This window comes from Pan troglodytes, chromosome 13, assembly GCF_028858775.2.
Source record: "Pan troglodytes isolate AG18354 chromosome 13, NHGRI_mPanTro3-v2.0_pri, whole genome shotgun sequence".
Classification (NCBI taxonomy): Eukaryota; Metazoa; Chordata; class Mammalia; order Primates; family Hominidae; genus Pan; species Pan troglodytes.
In genome coordinates, this window is record NC_072411.2 from 120,477,461 (window position 1) to 120,490,730 (window position 13,270).

Genomic DNA, 13,270 nt, shown 5'->3' on the forward strand with positions numbered 1-13,270 from the left:
ACTCCTGACCACTCGCTGCTTCCACATCCCTATTCTGATCCTCTCCCCATGCATCTCTGCCTCCTTAGACAATTGAGAATTTTATTGTCTGTTTCCTTTGCCAGACTGTAAGTTCCACGAGGGCAGGGCCTCGTCCATTTCATTTACCACTACATCCCCAGTGCAGAGCAAGAGCCCATGAAAATGTTTGTTGGAGAAATGAATGCGTGATGGTGTCGCTGGACAGTTATACCTGGAAAGAAAAAGAGGCACCCCCATCAAACAAGCTGGGAGCTAAGAAGCCGGCTGGGAGACGACAAGGGCGAGCTTCTTGCGAGGTCTCTGAAATGACAAGACCGGAAGAATGGAGTTGGATCTCTGGGACAAGCGGGAGAGAGAAGCTGAACAGTCAGGAAAGCCTCGGGGAATGACAGCTCCGCGGGGGACGCACTGGTAGGCGGTAGACGTAAGGGGGGTCGGTGGGAAAGTAGACGGTGGGGCGGCGGCATCACACATACGCAAGCGCAGCCTCCGTTTCCTCCGGCGCGCCTGCGCTCGCGTTCACGAGGGGTTGAAGCGGAAATGGCGCCGCGGGGCCGCGCGTTCAGGCGGCGAGCGGAAGTGGGTGTGAGAGCGGAAGTGGCCGGCTAGAGCCGGGGGCTGGGCGGGGACCGGGCTTGTCGGTGAAGCGGCAGTGGCGGCGGCGGCGGCGGCTCGGCAGGCGGGTTCAGGCTTCGGGGGCCAGGTCGGTTGGGTGGGTGGGTGTCTCCACAGTCTGCGTGCGTGGGCCAGCGCGTTCGTCTTACCCTTCCCTCCACCCCGGCCCCTCTCCCCTTCTCCCCTAACCTCCTACCCCACCCAGCCCCACTCAGGGGGCAGCAGGGCCGCTCCCTCCGTCCTTGCCTCCCTTACCCACCCTCACCGGCCCTTGTTTCTCCTTCCCCTGCTCGGGGCAGCCGCCGCCATGATCCTGCTGGAGGTGAACAACCGCATCATCGAGGAGACGCTCGCGCTCAAGTTCGAGAACGCGGCCGCCGGGTGAGCGCGCGCCCGGGGCCGGGGGTGGCGGGGGAAGCAAGAGTTGACCCCAGCTAATCCCCAATGTTGTCCAGTCCCCCAGACCTGGAGGAGAGAAATGGGGTGCCTGGCAGGGTGTAGGGGCTGCCCCAGCGGGGTAGACGTGGGAGGCGATTGGGCGCGGCCGGGCGAGGGGCAGAGATGCGTGGGGAGAGGCTCAGAGGAGGGATGCGGAAGCAGCGAGTGGTGAGGGCTGTGCGTGCCAAAGGGCAGGAGACCTGTGGGACGTGGGGGACGCTGGAGCCGGAACTCGCGCCGGAGTAGCCCCCTGCCCGGTGGGGCGAGAAGGGGACCCTTTCCTTGCGTGAAATTCCCCGGCATTGTTCTGAACCCAGAGAGAGCCTGTTTGGAATTGGGTTGGAAGGAGTTTTCAGGAATTCCCAGGACTGGAGGAGGGAAGGAGATGCAGGCCCACATCGCCACCAGCATTCTCGTTCCCCACCCCCATCTCCTTTAAAAGCAGAAGAGAAGACTAAAAGCCGGCCCAGTCTTAGAGCCGGAAAAACGCGATCTCTGGTTTCCCTTCCCCGAACCCTTCTGTGAGAGACACTGGGCCATTTTGTTACATATTTTTAAAGCAAAGCCAATTGTCCCTCGCTCCACACCCCTTCCTTATCTCTCCTTTGAGGTTCTAATAGTCTCTCCTCACCCACTAGCCTTTATCTGGTTATCCTGTAAATTCTTACATCAAGACCCTAGGTCTGTGATTTCTTCTGTGGTAGCCCTGGCCCAGTTACACACTTCAAAGACTCCAGAATCTATAAAGTTCTTAGATAACCTGTCTTTACGATTGGACTTTTTAAAAGATGGGCTTAGGGCATCTTTCCAAGGCAGCCTCTCTGCCAAACACAAGAATCAGTAGAAGACAACCTCCTCCTCCAAAGCTGCTTTGCTTTTCTAGTATAATATTTAAAACATGAGCTAAGGATTTGGGGTTCTAATTTTTGGTGGCCTGTGGCCAGTCCCTTTGCCTCATTTCCCTATCTATGAGCATGGGGCTTCACATCTGGGTTTCACAGTTAATAAGTGCAGACCGTTTCTGGTGAACTGGGAACTAGTAATAGGAAAGTGCTTGCAGATCCACAGATGGGAGAAGATTGGTAGAGGGGAATTTTTAAGTGGTCATAATGTACTTGTGGCTTGGAGGCATTAGAAAGTATTAACTGCCATTTAAATTGAATGTATAGTATGTCCTGTCTCCTTTATAAGGCCACAGATTTTATCTGTAAAACAAAGCACTACTTTCCTTGAAATAATACGTGTAGTGAGCAGTACTGTTTCCTGCCAGGGGCTGCAGTTGGTTATATTTGAGGCTGACTTGCTTCTTTCTTGTCTTAGCCTCTCTTACCAGTTTCTTTGCATTTTAAATATTCAAATGAATCAGCCCAGAGTCTTATTTTGGGTGATTGCTGTATACTTTTTTCTGAGCAGTGTAACACATAGGAGGAAGTTGAATTAACTTCTGCATTTTCATAACTGATCTTAATGCATTCTCAGGTCCAGACTAGCAAAGAATGAGACCTGGGCGGTTATAAGCTGATCCACAAGATAAATGGCTGTGTATTTTCAAGTAGAGGCATGTCTTTTAACATAGGAGTCCATTCTCATCTATTTGTGTATTCATGACTTGTGATTCCAAAATGTGGCCCATTATTCGGAACTTCAGTTCTTTCTTTCTCTTTTAGAAAATTATTCTTAAAAAGAGAAGCTAACCATTTCGGAGGGATTAAATAGGACCTCAAGTCTGGAAGACATAAGTTAGAACTTCCAGGACTTTTTTTTTTTTTTTCCGAGACAGAGTCTCTCACTGGCTGGAATGCAGTGGCGCGATCTCTGCTCACTGCAACCTCGCCCTCCCAGGCTCAAGTGAGTCTCATGTCTCGGCCTCCCAAGTAGCTGGGATTACAAGCACGTGCCACCACACCTGGCTAATATTTGTATTTTTAGTAGAGATGGGGTTTCACCATGTTGGCCAGGCTGGTCTCAAACTCCTGGCCTCAAGTGACCCGCCCGCCTCGGCCTCCCAAAGTGCTGGGATTACAGCACTGCTCCTTTCCTCAGGACATTTTTTACAAAGATATGCATTGTAGGGAAGCTGTATAGGGGGTGCACTGGTGTGTATGCTTGTGCACATGTGCGGGTGTGTGTGTGTATAAATCTAGGCTTTTATTCTGGCTCATCTCCCCCTTTGAGATGTGGTTTTCAATAAGCAGGCTCAAAACATTCTGCTGAAAATTTGAAACTTTGAAAATCTTTAAAAAAAAAAAGAGACCATGATATTGTGCCTGGTAGGCAGGGCTCTCCTGGGATTACAGATATATCACCCAGTAGAAGCCCGAATGAAGCAAGTGTAAATTATCAGACATTCCAGTAAGGTAAGGCAAGGTGCATGCCTATTCCAGAACTTCCAGCAGAGTTTGCCTAGTGTGGTTATCATAAACATGTATGGGATTCTACCAGTGCTCAGCCCAGGCAGCAACAGAAAAAAAGGGGCCTCTCTGAGAGCCTATTAGCCAAGTTAGGGAGGTGCTAAGGGGTGAAAGGTGTTGGGGTGGAGATCAGAGAAAGACATTAAAGGGAGTAATTTGGAGGAGAAACCCTGGAGATTTGAAAAGCTTTGCTGGTGTGGGAACCTGCTAGGAGAGGTCAGCTCCACCCTACTTTTTGCACTTCTCAGAATAAACCGATGGGGGAAATTACAGTTCGGAGCAGCCTTTTCCAGAGTGCATCTTCCATCTCTGTGATGTCCAATAAGATAGCCATACAAAGTGGCTGGCTAAATTTAAGTAAAAATTAAGTTGAAATAAAATTGAGTTCCTCGGTCACACTAGCCACATTTCTGGTGCTCATTTGCCACATGTGGCTGGTAGCTGTTGTATTTAGCACAGACATGGAACGTTTCCATTATTGCAAAGTTCTATTAGCACTGTTCCAGCTTCTGAAAATGAAAGCATGAGATGGTCTTAAAAATAGTTCTGTGGCATATACTTCAGAATATAGTTGCATTAATTTTCCATTTGAAGTTGATTTTTTTTTTTTTTAATGATTCCTCTCAGATCATCCTGCTGGATCTTCTCACCAGTGGCCTCCTACTAAAAGTATCAGCTTTCTTTTGGGTAAAGCAGTGTTGTCATCTAAACTGTTTAAGAATACATTTGATCATGATAACCTTTTAATTTGGAGGCAGTTTGACAAAGCCTAAGGTTCATTCCAAACAGATTGCTTTTTAATTTTTTCCTACACACTTCTGGGAAGTGGCTTATTGAAACAACTCATAGATTGTCACAAAATAATAATTATTGGTAAATTGTCTTCCCAGCAGCCCACAAACTAAGAGAATGTGACTGACTTAAAAGCTATGCCCAGCACTGCAAATAACCTCATGCACAGGTCTGATCAACAGCATTGCCTTTTCATTTGGAAATTCTTACCCAGACCCTCAAAGCAAAAGTAATCAGACAAATTAATTTAATTCTTTCATTAGTGTACACACCAAGAACCGTTTCATAACTGAGAAGCGAGGCCTGTCAACTTAGCTGGAGTCTGGAGTCCAAAATTGAGGAAATTCTGTCAGATGCAAATTGCTGTTGGATTTAAGTGTGTGCTGGCTCCGTGCCACAGCCAGTGCATATTGCGGGGAGCTGTGGTTCCATGAGGGGGAGTGAAACTCAGTAAGCAAGCAGTGCCAGTTGGGGTGGGCGAGGATGATGGGAAGAGAAATTTGAAAAAGGAATAAATTAAATCTTGCTGATACTCTGTTCTCATTCCCAAATATATTGCATATGTCCTCAGAGAGACAGGCTGTTTGGAGTGATTTGGAATTAGGACATTGTTTAAGCATTTAGAAGAAATGGAATGTTGTGTCCGACTCAGTAAGAAGACCTGGTTGGTCTTTTTACAGGTCACTGTAGTTAATTACACACTGCCACCTGTCCTGTGGCCTACTTGGGACCACTTTGGTCCTGAAGCCCCAGAGCTGTGCTGGACCAAACTGATAACTCCTTAAGAGCTGAGTCTATCACTTTAATCATCTTTGTTTCCCCAGCATCCTCATTGTGTATATAGTCAACTCAGTAAATTGGTTTATTGAAGAAATTAATGAAGCCAGATAGAATGATTCCTTGTTTCTTTAGGAGCTGACATTTTTGTGACATTGAGTAAATCAGCTTTTAGGTCTCTGTTCTCCGTATTTTGAGATATGGCTTAGCAGAGAATAGGACCACCTCTTACCTAATATGATCTATTTTTTTAGGCTTTGCTCAAAAAGAATGATGGGAGCCTTACAGAAGATTTAAAGGAGAATGCTCAGAAACCTTTATAGTGAGCAGAATTCAGTAATTCCTCTAATTCAGGACATAAGAAGGGATAAGTAGGAGAGAGACATAAATGCCCAAATGGGGAATTGGGGCCAGGCACCCTGGCTCACGCCTGTAATCCCAGCACTTTGGGAGGCCAAGGAGGGCGGATCACTTGAGGTCAGGAGTTTGAGACCAGCCTGGCCAACATGACAAAACATATCTCTACTAAAAATACAAAAATTAGCCAGGTGTGGTGGCGCACACCTGTAATCCCAGCTACTCAGGAAGCTGAGGCTGGAGAATCACTTGAACCCAGGAGGCGGAGGTTGCAGTGAGCAGAGGTGGCACCACTGCACTCCAGCCTGGGTGACAGAGCGAGACCCCATCTCAAAAAAAAAGAAAAAGGAAAAAAATGGGGAATTGGATCCTAGGGTGCATTCAGGAGTAAAAACCCCAAAGTTGTTAATGAGAAAAGAAGATGAGATAATACAGTTGCCAGGAGCCCTTTCTGGATTGATCATTGACATTCTAGAAGCTTCCTTAGAGAAAAGATAGAAGAAAATTTTTTCTAAAGGGTTTTAAGAATAGCTCTTAAAACCTATCTGAATGAATTGATTATGTTTTAGTGTCTTGGGTTGTCCAGGCAGTAACTCTGAGGACTTACCCAGCCGGCTTGTTCTAGGATTCCGGACATTACAGCAGTCTGACACTTACAGGAGTTCTGTTTTTCCTTGTACTGCTAACCAATTCCTGATTCAGGGAATTACCGCAATCCTAAAACCTCTCCCAACCACAGCTTCAGAGTCTGATCTCTGACTCCACCTAGGAGAAGAACTAATTTATTGATTACCTTCTATGAGCTAGGCACTGTGCTATATGCCTTAACATGGTTTCATTTCATTTCTGTGACAGATAGTGGATCTCATTTACAACTGAGAAAACCAGGGCTCTTGAGGATTGGGGGTGGGGGTAGATATTGAATAAGTAACTACTACATATTAAGTAAGCACCGTGCAGGCATCCTTCACTGTGATTCTTAACCTTGTTTATCGTATGGCACACAGAACATGATTGTATTTGTATGGCACATTTGGGTAAATGGTCTAGCCTCTCAGAGATCCTGCCACCTGCTGCCTGCCCTAAGGGATATGGGGATCATTACCTCAGCATATCTATAACTTACAAGACACCGTTTGAGAAACTTTGCTGTACAGTAGTCCCCCCTTATCTGTGGTTTTGCTTTCTGCAGTTTCAGTTACCTGCAGTGAGCAGTGAACCATGGTCTGAAAATATTAAATGGAAAATCCCAGAAATAAACAATCCATAAATTTTAAATTGTGCACCATTCTGAGTAGCATAATGAAATCTTGCGCTGTCCTGCCCGGGACATGAATCATCTTTTTGTCTAGCATATCTACAGTGTGTACGCTACCCTCTGTTAGTCGCTTAATAGCTGTCTGGGTTATCAGATTGACTGTCACAGCATTGTAGGGCTTGTGTTCAAGTTACCCTTATTTTATTTAATAATGGCTCCAAAGTACAGGAGTAATGATGCTGGCAATTTGGATATGCCAAAGAGAACCCATGAAGTGATTCCTTTAAGTAAAAAAAGTGACCTTGGTGTTTCTTTGCTACAGTTCAGTGCTATCCACACTTTTATTTATCCACTGGGTGTCTTGGAACATATCCCCCACAGATAAGGGGAGACTGCTGTACTGCTGGACATATATCATCTCAGTCTTCACACCAACCCGGGAGGTAGATGTTTTGTCCCCATTTTGTAGAAGAGGAACCTGAGGCCCGGTGACATTTGAGGAGCATTGCCTGTGGTCACATAGACAATAAATTCTGAATTCTAAATAACTTACTTTTTCTCACCCCCAGCATCTGAAATTTTAGCAGCTGGTAGAACAGTAAATAATGTAACTATTAGTTCTGGCGGCCTATTTAGTGGAACACTTTTCCTGGGCCAGTCTTACTCCCGCTCCTTTGTAATTTTAAACCACAGAAGTAAAATAACAAACGCCAGGTCTTGGAATTGAGAAGCAATCTTGTGATGGTATACTTCACGCTCAGCAAACTCATCGTTAAGGCACTGAGTTCTCGGACCTCTAACTCCCAGAAGACTTCCCATGAAGTCTCCTTTGGCCTAATACTCTCCTCAGCAGCCATTCTCTCTCTTCTAGCCATAAATAGTAAACTAAAATATTAATGAATGTGATTTGACAAATATTGCTAAGTCAGACAGCAAACCACTTAAGATCGATCGTAGCAACTTTTCCCACAAGGATCTGTGCTCAGGATACTTTATGCCTAGAGAAATTTGAAATTAGAGATTCAAAGTGTTTATGACTTGGAGCCCAAAGGTTATTTATTTATAGTTGGTTTTTCTCAGGTCTTTTGACAAAGTAGGAGAGTGAGGAACTCAGCCCTTCTTTGGCTGAATTAAAACCTAAAGGTTAAAAAAAAAACCTACTAAGTGATGTAATAATGGGCTTTTATAAACTCCCTGACTCTTCAGCACAGTCAGCCTTCCCCAGGAAAGTATGCTTCCATGCTTCCTCCCATTGGTCATCCTCTTAATATTTCATTCAGTTGGTCCATGATTAACATTTCCATATTTTTGTTCTTTGCTCTTGTTTTCTAGAGGTGAGGAATGGTATTGGACTCGTTGCCTTTGTTTCCTGGCTACAGTTTCAAAATGAAGGCTCAGAAGCAATTTAAATTTTCATCTAGTTTTTTCCTTCTATTCTGAACTCTCTGCTTCTCCGTAAACCCACTTGATACTTCAATTCGTAGAGATACCCAGTGCGCTTTTCCTAAGTCACATATAGAGGGCTTTGAAGAAGCAAGGTGAAGCTTTGTATGATTCGTATAGGTTGATTTTTCAGCAGGGCTAGCATGCTTCATAGAAGCCAGTTTCTTTGAAAGGTATTGTCTGGCTTCTATATCAGCTTTTTAACACTCATAAACCATGTTATATATTCCATTATTTCCCAGCATCCCTGGAGAGCAACTTAGTCCTGGTTTCTTTCGCAGGTAATGGAGCAGAGATGGTGGAAAGATACGTACTTGATTAAGAGGTCTTGAGCAAGTTAGACAAAAATAAATGTGAAAACATGTGCATCTTGTTTGCTAGCCCCTAAAACAAAGTGGAATCATTGAGTTTACAGGTAGCCACCTGGTAAGGCAATAGTCTTCATTTGCTTCCTACTTTGGACTTCAGGTCTGTTCTTGTGTTATATGTAGTAGTTCCATGAGGTAAATAGGTTCATTTTTATTCCCCCATTTTATTGATGATAGGGGAGAATGCAAAGGTGTAAGGGTATTTGTCCCAAAACATGAGCGTGATGAGAAAGCTAAAGTTGTAAAGCAGATGTCCTGACTATTCTTAGTGATTTCATAGTGTTATTTTGTGTTACACTGTCTATTTTAAGTTCCGAGCTGGAATTTACAAAGCAAGACAAAACTAGGGTAGAACTAAAGAGGGTTTCTTGAAGGTGAGTGGTAAGTACTTTGGTGATGTAAAGGAAGAAAGAAAGATGAGTAGGAAGGCTTACAGACGGGTTTTGAAGTGGAATAGAACTTGCCGTTTTGTTTATGGCCCGAAATCATCCTTTCTCTTTAAGCATATTAAAACCATTCTACATTATACTTAGCCATTTTCCTGCTGAACGTTTTACTCCTAATACCACTGTCCTGTGGGGAAGGCATTGACCAAAAGATGGCATTTTGTGGTATATAGCATGCTGTTAGGAAATTCAGAATTGAAAGCGAGCACCAACCAAAGCAGTAGATTCAACAGCAGGTGAAAAACAAAAGCTATGGCTGACCTTCCTTTTTTATCTGACCTTCCTTTTTTATCTTCTACTTAAAGCAAGTCCAAAGGTTCAGGACCATGAGAAAATGAATTGTGTACTCTGATTGGCAGTAACCTAAAATTTATACAGAATGGTCTGATCTTAAGTGAAGCTCAGGTGCCTTTCCAGTTCTCTTTGAAGGTAAGCAGCAATACAGTCATCTTAACTGAGGACCTTTTTTGTTGTTTACAGAAACAAACCGGAAGCAGTAGAAGTAACATTTGCAGGTAAGCATCTTTATCTCAGCCCTCTGAAGAGAAGGTACAATATGAAAAATAGGAAATAGGCTGGGTACAGTGGCACATGCCTGTAATCCCAGCACTTTGGGAGTCCGAGGCAGGTGGATCACCTGATGTCAAGAGTTCAAGAACAGCCTGGCAAACATGGTGAAACCCCCTCTACTAAAAATACAAAAATTAGCCGGGCATGGTGGTGGGCACCTGTAATCCCAGCTACTCGGAAGGCTGAGGCAGGAGAATCACTTGAACTGGGAGGCAGGGGTTGCTGTGAGCTGAGATCGCACCACTGCACTCCAGCCTGGGCAATAGAGTGAGACTGTCTCAAAAAAAAAAGAGAGAGACAAGAAAAGAAAATTGTACCTAAAATAAGCTTTGACATGGATTGGGTGTGGTAGCTCATGCATGTAATCCCAGCACTTTGGGAAGCCAGGGCAGGCGGATCACGAAGTCAGGAGATCGAGACTATCCTGGCTAACATGATGAAACCCTGTCTGTACTAAAAATACAAAAAATTAGCTGGGCGTGGTGGCGGGCGCCTGTAGTCCCAGCTGCTCCGGAGGCCGAGGCAGGAGAATGGCATGAACCCAGGAGGCGGAGCTTGCAGTGAGCAGACATCGCGCCACTGCACTCCAGCCTGGGCGACAGAGTGAGACTCCATCTCAAAAAAAAAAAAAAAAAGCTTTGACATTTTGGATACTGTCCCTCATCAGGTCTTTTTGAGCTCTTTATAATAGATGACCATTTCATGTATTTAATCCACTGATGACTGACAATATAAAGTTACCTGCTGATAAATTAGAAGTTTGGATTTAATTTTGTGGTAAAACTGAGGTTTTGTTGTTGTTGTTGTTTTTTAATTTGGAAATATTACATTATCTTCAAGTAGCTGTCAGTCTTAGTTTGCCTAGCACTAGAGTAGTAGGGAAACATGAAGAGCTAGAGATGTGTTCATCAAGTCAGAGAGAGATGTTGCTGCTTTCTGTTCCCTATAAAGAATTAGGTGTTGGTACTATTTACTTGTTAGGTGAATGAACTCAGAGGAATACAACCACCCTTTCTAAAACAAGAGTCCTCGACAAGATGATCTTGGAAGACTTTTGCAGCTCTGAAGTGCTGTTACCTGGAAGCCAGGCACCATCCCTTTACCCTCCTACTAACTAGCATTGCCAGATATCCCTTCGTGATTCCCATGACAGCTCCATAAAGTGATGGCACTCAGCACCTAATTCTAGTTTCAGGAACCTATTCCTAGTTTCAGGAATTACACAGGCTGAGTCAGTCCTGTGTACTGCAGAAAGATAGAACCGAAAAAGAGGGGAGTCCTATAGATTAGAAGCAACTCAAAAGATAACCAAATGCAATGTGTGGATATTGTTTGCATCTTAATTCAAATAAGACAACAATGCTTAAAATTTTTTGAGACAGTAGAGAATATTTAAATACTTGACTGAATATTTGTTTTGTTTTTTTGAGACTGAGTCTCACTCTGTCACCCAGGCTGGAGTGCAGTGGCGTTGATAATCTGCTCACTGCTGCCTCCACCTCCCCGAGTTCAAGCAATTCTCCTGCCTCCGCCTCTCAAGTAGCTGGGACTACAGATCTCCACCACCACACCGGGCTAATTTTTTTTTTTTTTTTTTTTTTTTCCCAGACAGCGTCTTGCTCTGTCGCCCAGGCTGGAGTGCAATGGCATGATCTTGGCTCACTGCAACCTCCACCCCCGGGTTCAAGCGATTCTCCTGTCTCAGCCTCCCAAGTAGCTGGGATTACAGGCATGTGCCACCACACCCAGCTAATTTTTTGTAATTTTTGTAGAGACAGGGTTTCACCATGTTGGCCAGGCTGGTTTTGAACTCCTGACCTCAAGTGATCCACCCACCTCGGCCTCCCAAAGTGCTGGGTTAACAGGCTTGAGCCACTGTGCCCGGCCTTGACTGAATATTTGATATTAAGAAATTCTTTTTAAAAATTTAGGCATGACACTAGTATCGTGGTTATGTTTTTTAACAAATAGTCTTCTGTATCTTCCAAAGATATATTCTGAGTATTTATGGATGAAATTATGTGTTGTATCTGGGATTTGCTTCAAAATAAATCAATGGGAAGGAGGATGTCTAAATGAAACAAGAATTGCCCATGTGTTAATAATTGTTGAGGCTGGGCAAGGTGGTTCACGCCTGTAATCCCAGCACTTTGGGAGGCTGAGGTGGGCAGATCATGAGGTCAGGAGTTCGAGACCAGCCTGGCCAACACAGTGAAACCCCGTCTGTACTAAAAATAGAAAAATTAGCTGGGTGTGGTGGCACATGCCTGTAGTCCCAGCTACTCGGGAGGCTGAGACAGGAGAATCTCTTGAACCTGGGAGGCAGAGGTTGCAGTGAGCCGAGACCACACCATTGCACTCCAGCCTGGGTGACAGAGTAAGACTCTATCTCAAAAAAAAAAAATTGTTGAAGCCTCATGATGGAGATGAGAGTTCATTATACTGTTCGTTCTGCTTATATACATGTAAAATCCAATTATTTCAGCACCAAGCTGTGATTAAGGAAAGAATAGCTTTGTAATTTTAAGAAAGAGCAAAGAGACGAGTGCTCAGCAATTCTATCCCAGTGTTTCTGCTGATTTGTCACATGGATTTAAAATAAGTTCCATTTTACTTACATGCCTCCTTAAAAGGGGTCTTCCTTGTGGCCTACGGCAAGGTAGGCGCTTGGAGAGATTATTTCCCATTCCCAAATTGTTACGCAATCTTATTTGCTTTCCTCACAGATTTCGATGGGGTCCTCTATCATATTTCAAATCCTAATGGAGACAAAACAAAAGTGATGGTCAGTATTTCTTTGAAATTCTACAAGGAACTTCAGGCACATGGTGCTGATGAGGTAAGATCCACATCATTTTCCTTGGGACTCTTGTTTCCTCACCTTTCATTGGCAGTTTGCCATTCATGGAAGATCCATGGCACTAAATCACCCCCGCATGACTACTTGCTCACCTAACTAGGGGCTCTTGACTTGATTCCTACAATGAATTATGTTTCCTAGAAAAGGTTTTGACTCTTGCTTGCTTGCTTTAAAACAGTGGAAACAAAAATAGCTTTAGTTCTCCAAAAACATAGCAAAGAATACTTTTCCTTGATCAGTACAAAAATAGCTGTTGCAAGAATTAGGTTCTGTTCTATTTTTGTAATATTATCAAGGCAGATAGATAACTTCTAGCTTGTTTAAATTTTATAGTCTCGGGTTCTCATTCTGGAGGCTTAGGCACAAATAGCTGTCTTTTGAAATTTTTAATTAAAGCTCTTTAAAGCTACCCTCTTTAAATATCTCTTCTTTATAACTACCATAGGGGAAATAAGATGTCCAGACATTATGAAACTTTGGTGTCCATGCCTTGTTCACTGGCTTCTTTAAATAGTTAAGTAGCAGGTTTGGTTCCTGTTGAACTGTATTTGCTCTGAGGAGAGCCATTTATGGAAGAAAGAAAATGCTATTACACCAGTTTGTGCACGCTGTGGTTGGGTCTCAAAGCAGGAAATATGACTCAGTTCCTGAATCAGTTTTCAAATTTCTTAGTTTTAACAAACTAGGTTCTCCTTAATCTGTTAAATGAAGATATAACCATAGCTGTTTCTTTCTGAAAAGTAGTAGCTTTTGAATTATTTAAAACTTATATAATAAAAGATGATTTGTAAAGGAATATGGTCAAAAGCTTGTTTAATTTTTTAGCTTAAAAACTAAAATTAGTCTTAATACCAAGAGCCATCGGTTGCTTCCCTTAGTTATTCAAATGCAATTGATTTTCTCATAAGTTCAAA

General features: G+C 43.7%; 1 protein-coding gene across 1 annotated transcript in view; it reads left to right on the top strand.

Moving 5' to 3' along the window:
* Positions 1–536: 536 nt before the first annotated feature.
* The window catches only part of ARPC2 (actin related protein 2/3 complex subunit 2), a 35,677-nt gene continuing 22,943 nt past the window's right edge, over positions 537–13,270 (top strand). Inside the window, exons 1-4 of the mRNA XM_001155298.6 lie at positions 537–724; positions 936–1,017; positions 9,407–9,441; positions 12,223–12,335. Coding sequence (XP_001155298.1) covers positions 944–1,017; positions 9,407–9,441; positions 12,223–12,335 — 222 coding nt within the window. The 5' untranslated portion in view covers positions 537–724; positions 936–943. The remainder of the gene's footprint in view (positions 725–935; positions 1,018–9,406; positions 9,442–12,222; positions 12,336–13,270) is intronic.